Source organism: Carica papaya, chromosome 3 (genome assembly GCF_054855325.1).
Source record: "Carica papaya isolate Zhongbai chromosome 3, ASM5485532v1, whole genome shotgun sequence".
NCBI lineage: Eukaryota > Viridiplantae > Streptophyta > Magnoliopsida > Brassicales > Caricaceae > Carica > Carica papaya.
In genome coordinates this window covers 9759279-9777831 of record NC_142311.1, presented here as the reverse complement: position 1 = coordinate 9777831, position 18553 = coordinate 9759279, and the positions used below count along the sequence as shown (strand labels likewise).

At 34.1% G+C, this 18553-nt stretch overlaps 1 protein-coding gene across 2 annotated transcripts; it reads left to right on the top strand.

The window, feature by feature from the left end:
• The first annotated feature begins 1764 nt into the window (after positions 1–1764).
• Positions 1765–17302, top strand: EMB2795 (condensin complex subunit). Of its 2 annotated transcripts, none has more exons than XM_088215609.1 (13): positions 1765–2218; positions 2575–2676; positions 3006–3123; positions 4347–4420; positions 4495–4555; positions 4637–4837; positions 11323–11606; positions 11721–11883; positions 11965–12221; positions 12331–12361; positions 13270–13409; positions 13704–13811; positions 16955–17302. In XM_088215609.1, the coding sequence occupies exons 1-13, from the start codon at positions 1955–1957 to the stop codon at positions 17138–17140; spliced, it is 1989 nt and encodes a 662-aa protein (XP_088071735.1). In that variant the 5' UTR covers positions 1765–1954; the 3' UTR covers positions 17141–17302. The 2 variants fall into 2 exon arrangements, with proteins under 2 accessions (XP_088071735.1, XP_088071736.1); XM_088215610.1 differs by having other exon boundaries at positions 1767–2218; positions 11721–11862.
• Positions 17303–18553: the final 1251 nt, after the last annotated feature.

The window sequence follows — 18553 nt, the reverse complement described above, 5'->3', positions numbered from 1 at the left end:
ATCTGGACCGTTGATTTCTTTTTACTTCCTAACCCTTGAAGTTGCCGGTTTGTATCTAGAGGATATACTTCCTAACACAAGAAAACACACTCTTTTTAGGTTACAAATGATGACTTATTTACTCAATAACAACTAGTACCTTTATTGACTAAGGGCAGGGAGATCGAATGATTAATTAAGTATCAAATTTTATTTTTTTCCAACTCAAAATTTATCACTTATTATTATTATTATTATTATATAATATCTATTATCTAAATACATTTATACTTACCATTTTTAACCCTAGACGTGCATTCATATATATATATATATATATATATACATATGATATTCAAGCAAAGATAGTTTACTCATCTTCTCTTCAAGTACGCGTGTTATTCGTAATAAAAATATAATAAATATAACTTTTTCTTGATAAATAATAATTATTTATTACTCTTAATTAATTCTTATTATTTATTAAAAATACCTCTTATATCATTATAAAATCAAATTAACAATATCAACAAAATAAACATTAAAATAAAATTTATAATCAAATGATTGTTTTATTATTATTATTATTATTTATCTATCATAATTTTATAAATATCAACAATAAAATACTTGTAAATAAATATGTAACATAAACTATATATAGCAATTATCATCACCAACTGAAATATTTGTCTTTATAATAAAATTAGATAAGTATATATTTATAGATGCGTTTACCGATTTATAACTATATATATAATAGAATTGATGATAAATTAATAATAGGATTTAGAATAAAGATTATGTTATTTTAATTTTAGTTAACATGAAATAGATCATAAGTTTTTTTGTTTCTTTTAATTATCTAATTAATGAAAACAAAACTAAGCACTAAAAAAAAAATATCTTTTACTTTTTATAATTTATTCAATATTAATTTATTTCAGTAAAAACAATATAAATATATATTAAGATCATTATATGGTTTCCTTATTATCAAAATTAATAACGTAATTACCACCTAACCATATTCTCATTTATAACTATATATGGTTTTAAAAAATTAAAATATGACCTATTAGAATATAATTCACAAACTCTATTAAGTTTTAAAAAGATTAATATATTACATTTACTTAATATATATGTTAAAATAATCAAAATTTTGAATAGGTCGTAGTCATGTAATAACCCTCGCCAAATTAGTAATATAGTTGCCGTTCAAATTAATATATTATATTTAAAATTATATCAAATTTTAAAAGATTCAAATATGATTCATTCAAAAACCATACTTTCAAGTTTTATTTTCGTTTTTTATTAACTCGGACTGTATAAATATACCTAATTTAATATTTATTCAAACTAATTATAAATTAAGTCCATGGAGCAATCGTTTAATTAGTCTATGAAATAATTGTTGTATTATAATAACATGTAAAAAATTTATTAATTTTAATAAATAAATAAATAAATAAATTAAAAATAAAACGATACATACTTCATTACAACAATTGAAAATTATTAAAAGTTAACGGATCAATTTTGACACATGGTTATTCGAATTATTTTTTATGTTGGAGAATTCAATTTCGATTTTTAATTGGCACAAAATTAATACACATACATATATACTATTTTGAATATTTAAAAAATTAAAAAATTTACAGTTAATTTTTTTTTTTTAAAGTTAAAAACGTAGACGGCCATGATCTGCTACAGCTGTTACATTGTGTCTCACCGCGCACACATACACGCGCACTGTAACAAATCTGCTTAAAGCAAAATTCAAAACAAAAAATCGGAGGGAAAAGCAAACGAGAAACAAGAAAGAAAACATTCACTTTCTCATGAATTCTGTTCACAAGCACCCAAACCCCCCGAACTGAACCAATCTTTATCTTAACTGTCAAACATCAAATCCTCTTCGAAAACCCTAATTCTCTTTACTGATTCACGGATCAACACCCAACTAATGGCTGAAGCCCTAAGTCCAAACCCTAAGCAGAAGATGGTTACAATGGCCCCTCGCATCCAGTCTCCGATAAGTTCATTCTTCCTTGGCTCCAACGACGACAAGCTTGAGAGAGCCCAAGCACGAGCCGCCAGAGCAGCTGCTATTCGTCGCAAGTCCCTGGCCTTCGCCCATGCACCCCCACCGCAGGACGTGGATCCTTGCCTTGGAAAAGAGCAGATTCTTGAGTTGTTCCACAATTGCATCAAACTGGCAAGTGAAAATGTATGTACTCGTTCCCTTTCATCCGTCTGTTCTTAGCTCCAAAGTTGTGTATGCATATATGCATATATTTTAATTTTATTTTAGACTAGAACTATTTACTTTTTAATAGCTTTCGGTAGTTTCTGCATTTAGGCATTAAATTTTAATGGAAATTGAATACAGAGGAAAATGAAAATTGAACCTTTTGCCGATATTTTCTTTATGGAGAAATGAACTTTTATGAAGCAAAAATGCTAAGAACTCAGGGCTGGTGGCACTGAGTTATAGCTGTTCAATCTTGAAATTGGTACTCTTTTCCGAACAAACGAAAATGGAATTTTAATGTTCTTTGTGGTTCTTTAAATGTGTTATTACAGAAGATCAATCAGAAAAATACATGGGAGTTGGGTTTGATCGACCATCTCTGCGAGATTATTAAGGTTGAAGAAGAGAATGATGTGGAGACGAATTTCCAAAAGGTCTGTTTTCTCATTTCCATGAGTTTGAAGCTTCACTATTTTACGAGTTTACATGACGCAGTTATAATTAGTATGTGCAGAACGGGAGAGTTTTGCTTTCGCTTAAAATTTTTAATATTCTGATATGAGTCCAGATTTCAGTTGGCTAAAAATCACGATGAAAAAAAGAAAAAGGCTATAGATGATTAAAGTAGTTCTGACTGAATGTCAAGAAAACAGTTCTGAAGTGTTCAGACATCAGTGCAAATGCTTCTTTTGTAGCTGATTCCAAAAATTGTTTTGCATCCGTTGTATGATTAAGAAATGTCCCATGCACCTCCATCGTACAGGCAAGTTGTACTCTTGAAGCTGGGGTTAAGATTTACTCATTGAGGGTGGACTCAACACATTCCGAAGCATACAAAGTCCTTGGAGGAATTAATAGAGTAGGCGAAGAAAATGGACAAGGTTAGGCTTCTCATGCAGCGTAACACGATTTATTGATACAGAATCTAGTTAAATCTGTTTATTATGTTGGCAACTTTTGTCGGACAAGTGGTTTCGTTGTGGGCAACTTTCTATTTCAAATATCTCTTTTGGATTGATAACTTGAAAAAAGGTGCATCTTGATTTCAGATTTGAACCAAGCAGCAATTATTAGAATCTGGATACGTGTTCAAATACTTATAAATAAAACTAATCTTAAGAAAGTTAAGAATTGTCTTTTGTTTCCTATTTTTTTGTCTGCTTTATATTTTCTGAAGTTACTAATAGAATTCTGCAGAGATGTTGGATTCTACTGAACTAGTGAGTTTATTTTTTATCTGTCACCTTTAAGGATGAGCAATTGCCAAATCATGTCATCTCAAAGAACGTTTGCACATTTCTTTTGATGAAAATTATTTGAGAAAGAAGTTTATGGTTGGTGTTGAGTAGGGCTTTATACTTGTGAGAGTTGATTAGTTTGTGGTTAGTCATGCCACGTAGTTGTGGGTTCATGGTAGTGGGCTTGCAGTGAAATAGTAGGTTATTCCTTGGGTAAGGTGTCATTGCACTGTTTGAGGTGTTACTGTTGTCTAAATTGCATTCTACTGTTGGTCTTGGTAGCTGTTAAAAATCTGACTGGATCACTGGTCATTATTTAACTAGCGGTTCTGAGTATTACCTATATCTCCATGCAGTGGCAGCCCGGGCAGGATGGGGTAGGGGTGGTGTTTAATTCAATAGCCCCCTCTTTTTAATTTCAAAGTATGCATTCCCTTAAGAGAATTATAAAACTGTCTGTAATATATTAAATAAATCAGGCATCTTCTCTAATAACACTAATTTTCTGTTTTGACTTTTTATACTTAAATCTAACGTGCTGCTGATGTTTCATCTCACACCTCATAACTTCTAATAACAAAATTATTTTTGCTCCCCTTGGAAAAAAAAAAACCTGGTTCTGCCACTGTATCCATGCTGATGATTTATTGACATGTCTTTTCAATCCATCCCCTTTTGGTTTCCATTTTGTTCATCCTTTTCTCAAAGCAAATCTAAATAATATTTCAACAGCTTGGGGAGATTAATTATTTCTTTTAAGTTCCTTTGATTTTTTTTTTAAATTGCTAGTGGCCCTTGGGGCGTTAGGTGCTAAGGGAATTATTTTGGTTTTTGTTCATTTTGCTATTGTTGTCTTCTAAATCCAGATACTACAGTGGCGGAGGACAAGAATGGTAGTGTGGAAGATGAAGGTCAGTCAAAGAAAGAGGCAGAAAAAAAGGTTCATTCTTCCTAGATTAAAGTAATAATTGCTTGTATTTTATGAAATTATAAGCTAACAAGTTTGACATGCAGATATCCCCATTATCAACACTTGAATCATCCTTCGAGGCTCTTAATGTAAAGAAATTTGATGGTGATAGCATCTCCCAACTATTTCCATGTGAAATACCACATTCAAATTATAGATACTTATGGCATTTCTTTGTGTTTTCAGTTGCATTTGCAGTGGACCCACTGTATCATCAGACCTCTGCACAGTTTGATGAAGGTGGAGCCAGAGGTCTGTTGTTGAACAATCTGGGAATATATGGTGATTGTCAGGTGCTCTTTGATTCACAAGAAATACCAGGGAAAGCAAATTCATGTGCACATCAACATAATAAATCAGAGATTATTGATCTTTCTTTTTCCAAAGGTTTGTTTGCTTTGTTTGCTTTACTAAATTATTACCTTTTATTCTCCATCAGAATGTCATGAAACAAACTCCTTGCAAAATATTCTTCCTGGCCTGTTCCAAAGCTTTAATTTTTTTTAACAAAAAAACTCTAATAGACTACTCAAATTCGTAACTCAACCTCTGCTGTTCATGTGTCCAAAATCAGTTCTTTTATGATAAATAATTGAAATAAATGCTGTCTTTTTAAGGATCATGAAGGCTTCTTAGATAATATGAGCGGAATTGACAGGCATTTATATGGAAACTTTCTAAATCTTCTCTATTTTGTCGAGGTAGACTGTGTTGTGTCAGTAGGTGACAAGCAATGTAGCAGCTCCTCAGCTTGTTTCTTGATGTACTAATAAAAATAGAATTTTCTGATAAGAGATGGCTTAAGCTTGGCTTATTTGTCATGATTTTGTCCGACTCTTGCCTCATTAGGGTTTAGCCATAGGCTAAAAGTAAGGTCACAAATGGAGAAAAGGGAGGGAGAAGAAGAGAGAGAGAGAGAGAGATAAAGGGAAAGAGAATAAGTGGAAGGGAGAATTTTGAGGACTGAATTCTAAATATTTTTCATTTCTCAGTTCTGATATTAACCATACATATATAGTACCAATTATTGGTACCAAGGATAGAATGATTGGTGTGAAGGAAAAAACTGTGCCAACAATTGTCATCATGAGCTGGCATGAATATTCCTAGCATATTTTTAGTAACTAACTAATAGTAACTTTGAACTCAAAATAGCCATTGTGTGTTAAAAGGTCGTTTTATACATATTTTCTGGGTTCATCTTGATCTGGTAATAGCCTGATCTCACTTTCACCTTGAAAAAGATTACAACTTCATGTAACTTGTTTAGAAGATCATAGGTATTGGAAATTTATTTTTCATCGTAATTGAGTTGAGCTGCTTGTAATCTACACAAAATCTCCATGCACTGTCTTTCTTATTTAATTAGGAGCACTGGAGAGGTAAATGGGCTATGGTTGGGTTGGATAATAGAGCCGTCCAACATCTTGGCTATTTGTCTGTCAATTTCTGTCTTTTGAAATAAGAGTATCTATAAGACCTGATGTTTACTGGGGGTGTCCCTGGTATTAGAAGAATGGAGTGATTTTACTCTCTTCTTAGTGTTAAAGAGTCGAGTTCTTCAAAAAGTTATTAGTATTTGGTGGTCATAGGTAATAATAGTTTCTCATCATCACTTGCCTCCTCCTAAGTTTCTTCTAGTTGGGTCTGACATTAAACTGAATCTACCGTGCCTCTCCCTTCTTGTTGCATCTTTAGAAGTGACATTACCAATCCGTTATATGATATCTTCTTTAATAGTCCTTCACCTTTCATCCCTTGTATGGTAACTGACTTCCTGTCTTTCTGAAGAATGACATGTATTTCCTCAAAATCAAATAACACTGGATTATGACTTTTCATCCAATCTGTTCCCAAAATTATATCATAGTTCCCTAACTACATCACTCTAAAGAATCCATTTAATCATATTTTCTGTATCCTCCAATATAGGATAGTGGCTCAGCTAGCTACCAATACCTTGAGGGTAGAAGCCTTGATTAGTTGAACCACACATCTTTCCACCACCGAAGAGTTGAGGAATATGTGTGTACTCCCACTGTCAATGAGGATAAGAGCATGTCTGGTGTTTATGATTCCCTAAACCTTTATTATACTCTCTTTTTCATGTCCTTCTAGTGCATGAAGGGAAATCTCTCCCATGGTTTCCTCTTGTGGGTTCTCCTCGGTTTCCTCTTTCTCCCTTGGTTCTTCTTTTTTTTCTTTGGTGGCATTTAACATTAGAAGTTGCTTAGACTTACACTGATGTCCTGGAAAATATTTCTCTCCGCATCTATAATAAGCATGGTTGTGCTTCTTGTTCTCGAAGGGTTTTAGTTAGAAATATTCGGGTTTATAGGTCTGTGGTGAGTAGTGTAACGTGGGTTTTCAGGTATGATAAAAACAGTATTAGGGACTGAATATTTGTGTGAGTCAGAGGGTGTTCGAACGGTACCTTTTTGGCGTTTCGTGACTGAAACACCTCGAGAATTAGAAGGAAAATAAATTTATAAATTTAATGCGGAAGTATATAATAACGTTAGGGTTTACATTATTTACACATAAATTTGAATGCCCAATAAGATTACTGAAATATCCCTTTCATAATGGTTCATAAAAAAAAACGAAATAAATATATGAAAATAGTAAATAAATGTTGTAAAGAGGTTAACCTCCACTAATTCTTGATGCGATCCGGGAGACACCTACCCACAACCCTTCTGCTGATTAAGATTTGGATCTTGATTTTCTTAATTTGAAATGGTTAATAGGGGTGAACTATACTAACCCAATAAGAATATCACATTATTTACCGATACGGAAACTGAAGATTGGTAAAAAAAATATAAAACGACTAATGAAACTTAATTTAAGTAAATTCATTTATTAAAAGAAAAACAATTTATTGCATACTTACCGTTATAAGATTTCCAAAATCAACGTATAAAAACAATAACTCAAATAACATTAAGATTTCTTATATAAGTGAGTAAGAACAACAATTTTTCATTTTTTATCTGCTTACTGATACCTCTTGGGGTTCATAGGGATGTTCTCCTACGCGTGAACCCAATATATAAACTTGTCGATTATCCAGCCGTCCCCATACCCCATGCGGTCTGAGCGCCAAAATGCAATCTCTCGATATCTCGTTCGGTATGAGGGTGAATCGCCCCATACACTATCCGGTATGAGCGTCAAAAATATCATTTCTTGATATCCCGTCCGGTATGAGGTGATGTTCACGGTAGGGTTTCCTATGTACCCGATCCGTTTACCATTTCTCAGCATATCCAGTAAAACAACTATTTATTAATTCACATCATCAAGCAATTTTCCATCTGTATATTAATTTCATATTTCACAATCAATCGTAAATCACGCAAAACAACCGATATATGTATTAAAAAACACAACTGAATCATTTAACTATTCTAATATAGTATCATGTATTTAAAGCTGTACAAATAAGTAATCAGTTAAACAAGATCAATAAATAACTAACCAGTTTTGACTCCATTAGTGACATGTAATTATTATCGAAGTTTTCTAAATTTCACAAAATAACATATTATTGATTTTAAGCTTCAATTTCATAACAGAGAATAGAGTGAAAGATTTTTACCCGAATCGGTATCCGAAATACCGTATTTTCTATCATGCCTCCTGGAGGTTTCCAAATTTCCTGAATTTTCCTGCGAAAATTAAACACGCTCAACGTATCTAAAAAAATACTCCAAAAATCCAAAATTAGTATTAAAAATCCATTCCAGTCAATTTTGAGATTCCGGCATGGGGGCGGTTTGTCTCAGCTTGGCTCTTTTCGGCCGGTTTCGGCCAACTTTACACATATCTTTGCGAAAAAATATGTTATGGAGTCTCGATTGGCCGAAAAAAGTCAGAAAATCAAAATTTATCGATAGTGGGGTTTTCGGGGGCGGCAGCTCCACCGGTTCTCCTTTGCAGTTGGGATTCATCATTCGGTCAACTTGCAGAAAACAGAATGGTGAACACAACGGTGGAAAAATCGCACGGAACAGGAACCGGGAAGCGGAGGAGGTTGTGGGTTTTGGGCCGCGGCGGTCCCGCCGGGCTTTGTCCACGGTTTTCGTCTCATCCACCATTTGTTTTGCTCCGATATGGTTACAAGTGTGCTCGAAATTGAATTCTGAGCGAGTAGGAGAATATTTACCTTTTTTGGTAGTTAGAAGTGGCTCAGGTGCGGTGGCAGTCGACTTTCTTCTCCAGCATCGGATTCTTCTTCTTCGTCGGGGGGGCTGGCAGCTAGGGTTCGGATTCTGTGTGATGCGAAATATTTATACTCACTCGTGTTAATATGGATCGTACATCGCGATCGATTTTGTCCGTATAATCGCGCCTAAGGAGGAAAAGAATTTGAGCCGTTTATCGTATTTGATTTCGATCGTTCAATCACGCCTAAAGGAAGAATGAATTTGAACCGTTCATTCTGTTTGATCTCGACCATTCGATCGCACCTAAAGGGGAAGCGGATCCGGACTGTCCACGCGTGCGGGATCGATCATGCGTTGTCCGATCGTGGGGCACGCGGATCGCCAGCGTGGCCTTCTGCATGGCGCCAACATCAGCGCGCTTGGCCACGCGGTATGCTTTGATTCATCGAGGTTGCTGATGGGGTGGTCCTACGTGGCTGAATTTTCTCTAATTGCATTTTGACCTACAGTTTTCAATTTTTTTTTCAAAAACACTCCGCGAACTCAAATTTTCGCAAAATTATTTTCAATTTCGTCCCTAATTCGTTTTTTCTAAAACATTCAATCAAATTAAAATAAAATAAATTTTTTTTATAATTATTATATATATATATTCATAATTTGTAAAAATTATCTCGAACTAATTTTCAAATCTGGGTGTTATAATGACTGCCTCAATGTGCTGGGATTGCAAGAAGGCTTGTTCATATATAATATTGAGGGTCTGTGATTTGTATAGGCTGATGATAGGTTTTAGTTCCTTATTGAGACCGCTTGTGAAGTTAGAGATGAAATAAGTTTCATCCAATGTTGGGTTAATCTTTAGCATCATGGATCTTAGGTCTTCGAACCTTTCTTGGTATTCTTGCAGTGACCCTTCTTGAGTGAGCTTGTTGAACTCACTAATGATGTTAGCCATGGAAGGTTTTTAAATCTTCTGCAAAAATTCCTCTTCAAAAATTCTCCAATCTCTTCTACCAACCTGCGCCTTCCAGTCTTGGTACCATGTGTCTGGTTTTTCTCCAAAAACAAGGTAGCCATCTCTACCTTCTGCTCATTTGGTGTACCATAAACTTGAAAGTGTTTGTGGCACTGCCTTAACCATGCCCGATGTTCGGTTCTCCCAAATATGAGAATATCAACACATGGCACATTTCCTAAGTACCAAAAGTTGTTTGGATTAGTTCCCATATTGTCTTAGGCTCCCGGAGTAAGCATGGCGCCTCTTACCAGAGAGGGAACTTGAGAGGATTGTCCAGGACCAGAAAATTGTTGTGGACATTGGGTTGGTTGGAAGGATGGTCCTTCACCAATGTTCAGGGAAGAGGAGTGTGGGAGTGGTGATGATTGTGGTACATTAGGGTTGTTTGGGTTCTAGGTTGTTTAGGTCGAGTTCTGGGTGAATAATGCTTGAGTGTGATGTTTGCCGAGAAGGGTTCTTATTGTGTTCACCATCATCGCTTACATTCTGGAACTAGTATCTGCCATCATTGTGTCCATGGTTTCCTAAATCTTTGCCATGAACTCCTGGACGTTGGTCAATATTCCTGACAGTGTCCTCCAGCTGAGACATCTTCTGTGAGTCCGTAATGTTTACTTTGTCTTTCCTTTTCGCAAGTCTAGTAGTGGTATTAATTGGAGGCCGAGGGTCATTCTGCTCTGATATCATTTAGTCAGACACTTAATTAGGGTTTAGTCGTGGGCTAAAAGTAAGGTTGGAAATAGAGAAAAGAGAGGGAGAAGAAAAGAGAGAGAGAGAGAGCTAAAGGGAAAAAGAGAAAAAGGAAGAGATAATTTTGAAGACTAAATCCTAGATATTTTTCATTACTCATTTCTGGTATTTACAATGCATATACAGTACCAATTGTTGGTGCAAATGACAGAATGATTGGTGCAAATAATAGCAGTGTACCAACAGCTGTTATCATGAGCTGACATGAATATTCCTAGCATATTTCGAGTAACTAATGGTAATTAAGTTCAAAATACCTTAATTAATTCCCTACCCTCTTTATTTCTGACAGATTCATGAAGCTAATAATCTTATTTAGCATATCCATTCACACAGTGAAAATCTCCCAGAAGTAAAGGTTGTGTTTTTTATATATCCTTATCTACATACATTTCCATGTACCACAAGCAAGCCTTTGGTCAAGATCTCCATATGCTTGACTTGCACAGAGAAAAAAGGGAGGGTAATAGTCACCAAATCATTTCCTCATGTAGTGTAATAGCAGAAATCAGTCCATGTGGTATGTGATCCAAAAGTCAGACAATCTGCATATTCTGAGGGGGAAGGGGTTGGGGAGAAGATTTGCCTTGTATTAGTGCACTCTTTCAAAAATTTAGAAAGGATTCTTATAAGAGTATTACAATATTTTTTGGTGGGTCTAGAACAATGATGGTATGCATTTTTGTATTAACAGGCCTAAAGTCTACTTGACACTTGGTACTTGCTTCCGGGTGTAATTTAGTTAACGTCAAACTGAATACTTCAGATTTTTTTCAGCTTATTCGAGGATCAAATATATTGCCTTAATGAATTGGAGTAGTTGCATATTCGGGTCATACATTTTGTCAACTCCTGGTCACCGGTTTTTGTCATTCTTTATAAAAACTTCAATTCTAATGTAGTCATTCTTTTTTGCCTTCAATTTAAAGAATATGTTGATCAGATGGTACTCAATGTGCAAATGAAGGAAGAGATCTCACCATCTCTCAGGAATATAGTCAATCAATTTGATGAAGATAATAGAAGACTATCGGATATTTTTTCTCTTGTCCAGAAATCAGTGGACAACATTGATGGTGCATATGATAATGAAAATGATTATGATGATGGCGCTTCTGAGAATTGTGGCACCTACGCTTTTGATCATGATGACCAACCAAACATTATTGAGGAAAACCATACTGTGGAGCCAACTTTTGCAAGTTACAATGAGGTCTTTATTAATTGCTATCTTCCAGACTATATTTCATTTGGATGTTTTTCTCTCTTTATTCAAATAAACTATCAATCAAGTTGTTTTGCTGATAATTCGAAATTAAATTTGCAGGAAATGGAGCAATTTTCTTCTCACAGTCCTAATGTGGATGACAAATTTGAGGAAGTTGATGAATATTTGTTTCTAAGTTTGGGATTTTCAAAGCAAAATGCCTGGGCAGGTCCAGATCATTGGCAGTATCGAAAAGCTAAAAGTATGGATTTCAATTCCACTGGCAAGTGATGTGAACAACTGTTTTTTTCAGGGGTTTTTGTTTTATTGCAGTTCACATTATGGTATGGATTTTGTTCCATAGGTTCTGAAGATCATCCTGTTACAGAAAATGAATCAACCGTACCGACTAAGAAAACAAAGAATAAGAAACAAGTAGGGCCTGATATTGATTTCACAAAAGCCTTGGCTGAAGAAATGCCAGATATCTTTGCTCCTCCCAAAAATCCCAAGTCATTACTTATGCCTGCAAATAGAGCATTTTCAAACACAAAACTTCCAGAAGATTGCCACTATCAACCAGAGAATCTTGTTAGATTATTTCTTCTGCCTAATGTAATGGTAAGGTTTCTAAGTATTATTATTTTGATTAACGATTACGGTTCAATTATTAGATGGATTGCTTTTCTTCTTATTTTCTCTCTTGATAAGATAGTTGTTTTGGTTGTAGTGTCTTGGAAGGAGAAGAACAAAGTCCTCAGGTAATATATCGGCTCTCATGGATTATCATTAAATACTTCTATCAATGTTTAAGAAGTATTTTTGTACTATCCTTCTTATATTTCCTTTAGCCTTAAACTAAATGGTTTTTTTAGTGCCAGTTTGACTGTACTTAGACTTTTGCTTCTGCTGTCAAAAGACAGAAGCTTGGCAAAACGCTAAAAATAGAAGTGTTTTAGATGAAAGAAGTTTTTTTTGGCTTTTGATAAAAATGAAATCAAAAGTTGAAAACAGATGCTTCTGAGAATGACTTGCTGTAAGAGGTGAATAATATTTTTAATGAATATATCTATTAACTTATTTTTATTTATCAATAAATTTAATATTTTTAAAATAAAAATATAATATTAATTTATTATCAATAATTTTATATTTTTTTATAAATTATTTAAATGATGTAATTTATTTCAAAATTTAATAATAATTTAAAGTTAACATTTGTATTAAAAAAGAAATAATTAATAAAAATAAATATTTTAAAATTATTTAAATTATTAGAGTAATTTTAGAAAAATAATATGTTTAAAAATTATAATAAATAATTGAGTTTTTATCATTTTGATATTTACTATTATTTTTATGACTTAATTAATTAATTTTAATACCACATTTTAGATTGAGAATATTTTCTATTGCAAGTTTTATGAAACATTATATTGTCTTTCATCTTAAAGCTGCTTTTATTGACAATCATTTTTGGGAACTTTGATAACAGGAACAAAAAGATGCTTAAGGAAAAGACTGTATCTCCGTGTTACTTTATTTTGTGAATTGTTCAGTTCTATGTTTATTGTGTATCAGCCTTTTTTTATCCACATGGATGATAGAAGTGTTTATAATAGATGGAGTGGACTTTAGCATTTAGCATCAGGTCTTATTCTGTTTTCAGATGGATTGAAGCCGCAATGGGATGACACTGAAGCATTTTCAACTTGTGGTGATGACAATGTATTGAATTGTCAATTTGATGATGGAAATAGTTATAGCGATGTGGAGGACTCCAATACTCTAGTTTCTCAGCCTCGTCAGGTAGCCTTTTTATTAAGCTTTAGTTTCACTTCTAGTTGATCCCTAGGGCAAGTAGTACATTGTGCCTTAAAAAGGTTTATGAACATAGGAGTTAGGGGGTCAATAAATTAAAGTTTCAGTGACTTCACAATTGATACCCTCTTTCTTTTGTTTGGTGACAAGTGAGAACATATTAATTTTTTACTACGGTGAGAAAACCTTAATTCTATTTCCAATCTAGCTCACCTCATCCATCTATTAAACAGCCATCCTTGTATCATTCTTATGCTTTGTATTCCTTCATTGGTAATATAGGTCAAGAAAATTGATGTTCAGTTTGATAAAACTTCTAAGCAAGTTGATGTCCAAGCACTGAAGGTAACTCTTTGGAACCATCTCCAGGAGTCTCCTCAGTTAGTTAAGGTACGCAATCTACCATATTAATCATTCAACTAGTTTGGTAAATACAGACGAAGCTTGGTTGATGTATGATTCTATCTGGAGATTATATTAGGAAAATGAGCATGGATTTTTTGTTCTTAGTTGTTTGTTGCTTGCCACCCTTTTCTAGACAGAATCTTCAGTGACACTTTTCCAGTGCTGCAGAATGACTATCATTTTAGTGTTGCAGTTATTCTGGGGTTGTTGGAATAGATTAATATGTGGATGAATCAACTAAGAGGTTAATATAAGAGAGTTTCCTGGGGTAGTTATGGTTGTTACCTGATCAATTAAGAACAATCCTCTTCTTCTTATCTGTTTATGATTTTTTTTTCTTAACCTCTTGAATTCTAGCAGATATTGGTTTCCTTCTGTACACTAACAGCAGTTTGAATAGCAAAATCAGAATGTTAGATGTTTGGAAAGTAGAAGTTGGATGAACATGCATTTGAAATAAAGGAAACATAAGAGATTTGCTACATAATGCAATCCTTTAATCCTCTCCAAGGCATAAAAGAATCCTTGAACATCTGGTCGATAGGATTATTTATAGATTCTCAACTCTTCAACACATGGCATTAAAACTGGATAAAACACAAGCACTAAACATTGCCTGGAAGTTTGAAAAATGCAGCTCCAAGTAATTTCTCTAATAAGAAGTAATATATCTGAAAAGAACACTCGTATTCCATTTTAAATTAATTACACACCTACTAGAAAGTATTGTAATCAATTACTCAGTTCTTATAAAAACTGTCAACTGCGAACACATCAACGTAGTAACTTACGAATTACATAAATCCGTTTTACATATGTTTTACACCCCTACCAACCACATAACTATCTTGTTCTACCAGTAGTAAACCCTGCTCCATCTCCTCTATATGCTAGATTCGGAAACCTACAACTCCGATCCAGTCTCCAGTCCTACTTCATTTGCAAGTAATAAAAAATGAGTACATTTAACTCGGTATAGTGAATTTAAATTTCAAATATAGTACGGAAACCCAATCACAAATCTGTTCTCCTATATTTCCTTTCTCGTTACCTTGGTCATACTCCCTTCCTATCCCGACCCCAATACTACTCATCTACCTCTATTGTACTACCATGTCTAGGTGTGATCACCCCCTGATACTCTCCCCTCGGCCCTGCCCTGACCATTCACCCACATTGTAACCCCTATCCGTTACCTGTATCGGCGACCACTCTTTACTTTTCCATCGCTCTACCCCTAATTAGCCACTCACACACAATATTACTATTTTCTTTCGTCACCAACATCGACGACTCCACCTGATACTAATCTGACAACTCGCAGTTATTACCATTATCGACGATCGACTTACCATTTCTAAATGATGACAACCAGTATCGGCATCACTTCCCTCCCCCCCCTCCTCCCCCCCAACCAACGCTATTGTCACTACACCCCGTCCATAATCCATATGCCCCACATACACGCATACTTAACCCGCACGCCTATCATTCCAACTTCAGTTATTACCAAACAATCAACCTTACCATGCAGTTCTCCAATCTATAAGCATGTTTAGATAATAAACTCCAATACACACCCACAAATACACAAACACACAAAACACATCTACACAAACACACAAAACACACCTACACAAACACACACACACACCAAATGCACCTACACAAACACATATCCAAACCAAATACTCACACACACAACCCCTACATGCACATGCTAACTGCCCGCTAACTTTCATCCCAATCCCCTTTTTCTTTCCACTCACCTCATTCTGCATTTCTCTATCACCATCACTCCTTCCAACCATTTCACTCTCTGTCCTTCTCGGCTCTTCTCGTTGTGTCCCTCGGCTCCCCTTCCATTCACCTCACTCTGCATTTCATTTATCACCGTCACTCCTTCCAACCATTCCACTCTCTGTCCCTCTTGGCTCTTCTCTTTTTGTGTCGCTCGGCTCCCTGCCCCCTTCTCTCTATCATCATCAACCTCTCACAGCACACCCCTTCTCCTCCCACGGATTCTCTTACACCTATTCACCCACCGTCCCCAGTCCTCTAACCGTAACCGACACCTCATCATCCCTCTCTCATTTCTCACTTCCTCTACTTCCTTGTCTCTCCTTCCTCTCACTATAACCGAAACCTGGCCTTCACTCTCCCATTTCTCATTTCCTCTACTTCTTGTTCTAGCTCCTCACTTCGTCCCGACGGCTCCTCTCCGTACCTATCGGTCTCTTCCACCGTGGTTTCCTCCATCTCCCTTCACTCCCAACGTCAACCGACTATTCTACCACCTGCGATCACCCTCCGCTTTCTGATTTCATCAAGTCACTGCTTCCACATTTTCATTTCTCTTACTGTTTATTTTTTCCTTCAGTATTTATAAAAATAAATTCATATTTCATAATCCTATATTCAATATTTAATTCACCATACCTCCGGTCTCTATTTTTCCGCACTTCCGTAGCTTGCATCGTCGCTTTCCTCCTTCTCCCGCTCGCTCTTCTCGTTCCTTCCCTCTCCGGCTTCCCTCTCTCTCAAATCTTCCATCGCCAACTTCCTTCTCCCCTTTTCCCGTTCTCCCTTTTTCTTTCCTATGTTTTTCTTTCTTTTTTTTTTCTTTTTCTTTTCCTTCTCCCTCTCCAGCTTCCCTCTCTCTCGAATCTTCCATCGCCAACTTCCTTCTTCCCTTTTCCCGTTCTCCCTTTTTCTTTCCTTTTTTTTCTTTTTTTTTTCTTTTCCTTCTCCCTCTCTCCCTTTTTTTCTTCTTTTCCTTCCCTTTTTATACTCCACCTACCACACATCCTGGCCGTCTATCCCCTCTCCCCATTTGCACGAATCCTAGCCGTCCATTTCCTTTCCACTAATCTATTCTACACTCTCCATTTCACTATTCTCTCTCTCTTTTATTTTATTCATATATTTATTTCCTTATATATATATATATAGATATATCTCTCTCTTTCTCAGTTATTACACTGCTGGAGGATTGTTGAGTCAGCAAATTTGTTATCGCAAATTTATTATGCTTGAGTCTTGTTTATTGAAAATGAAAATGCCATCAAACATAGTTGTTTCTTGCATCTATATTGGATTAATCTTACTTTGTTTTGCTCCTCTGACAGGGTGGAAAAGAAATCCCATCATTCAAGCATCTACTGGCCACCTTTCCTAATGACTGCAAAGCAGCTGCAACTCTTCATGATATTTCTCCTCATTTGTGTTTCATATGCCTTCTACATTTGGCAAATGAGCATGGGTTGAGCATCCATGGCTGCGTTGACTTAGATGATCTTCGGATAGGTATTTAGTAAATGAGAAGTATACAAATTCATCTGTTGTTTAGGGATTCTCTCACGCCTGTATTAAATGTGTATTACCACCACTTTTTGCCACTTTTGTTCATATGTATCAACTGTTGAAGGACCAACAAAAGGAAGTTGTTTCTGTTGAAGGACCAACAATTTGCTAAATTTTGTGCCATAAATTTGCTGAAATGATTTATCAGAATTGAGAATCATTCCATGATCAAATTTTATTTTGAATTTTTTACAAACTTATGAAACGAATCCATCTTTCAATAAATTTTGCCGGTAGAATTTGTTTGAAAATGTGAAAGAATTCATATTTTTAATTTTTAGAGAAAATGAATGCTTCTGTTTTTAATATAATGAAAATATTTATTGTATTAAACTATATGTGGACTGAAGGAAATTGGATTTAGAGAAAGAGAAGAAAAGGAGAAGGGAGAATCCTCATTCTTATTTTACTTGTTTAGATAAAAATTAATAATTATTAAAGGAGAATTTTTATTTTTTTTATTCATTCAATTCAAGAGAAAACGAGGAAAAAGAAAATGATTTAAAATTTTTTAAATGAATTTTTTAATTTTTTTGTGACTGCCTACCTTAAATATTTTAATAATTTTCTTGTAATTAATAATTTTTTCTTAAATTTAAACTAAATAAAATATTAGAGCAATTTCTTTCTTTTCTTTACTTTTTCAATTTTTAGTTATTCCAACAATAAAAATATTTTACTTTTCTAAAAACTATTCTTTTTTTCTCAGTATTGTTTTAGTAAATGTAATATCGGAACAAAAACCTGTGCTCAAAAAAATTGGTTAGATCTTTTCTTTTTTTTAAAAAAAAAAAAAGTTTTTACTACAAAATATTAACAATTTGTTTATTTCGCCTAATGTAATAGAAACTTTAATGTAAAAATTATTCAATGAAAATGAAGTATTTAAGTTATAATTAAATTAACTAACTTGTTTAACCTGTTATAACAATTAATTGCTGAGATGAATGTTACTAAACATAAAATAAAATATTTTAATGGTATGATTATTAACTTAATATTATATTACAAAAGATGTCATAAACATGAATAACTTGATTTAGTCAACCAAACGTCATTTCAAATTTCAGCACAAATTACCGTTTGAGTTGACATGTATATTTTTGGATTTATGAGTATAAAATGTAAATTACTTCAATAAATTTATAATTTTAAAAAATAAATATTATATATTTAATTGAATTTGTTTTTATTTGATTAATGAAATTTACATAATATATAAGCATTTATAAATATTTATTTTTATAAATTAGAAAGATAAGATGCAAAAATTAAAAATAAACAGCCTGATAATATATTCAAAATCTATTTATAATTAAATCTACAAAAAAACACCAAACTAACCTCTCCCAAGGTTTTTTTAG

What these genes read in the sequence shown, in the direction of transcription:
- EMB2795 (XM_088215609.1), top strand. Translation starts at nt 1,955, where the DNA reads ATGGCTGAAGCCCTAAGTCCAAACCCTAAGCAGAAGATGGTTACAATG. An exon ending in TGATCTTTCTTTTTCCAAAG is followed by an intron (nt 4,838 to 11,322) that starts GTTTGTTTGCTT and finishes TTCAATTTAAAG; the next exon opens with AATATGTTGATCAGATGGTA. An exon ending in AGTCTCCTCAGTTAGTTAAG is followed by an intron (nt 13,812 to 16,954) that starts GTACGCAATCTA and finishes CTCCTCTGACAG; the next exon opens with GGTGGAAAAGAAATCCCATC.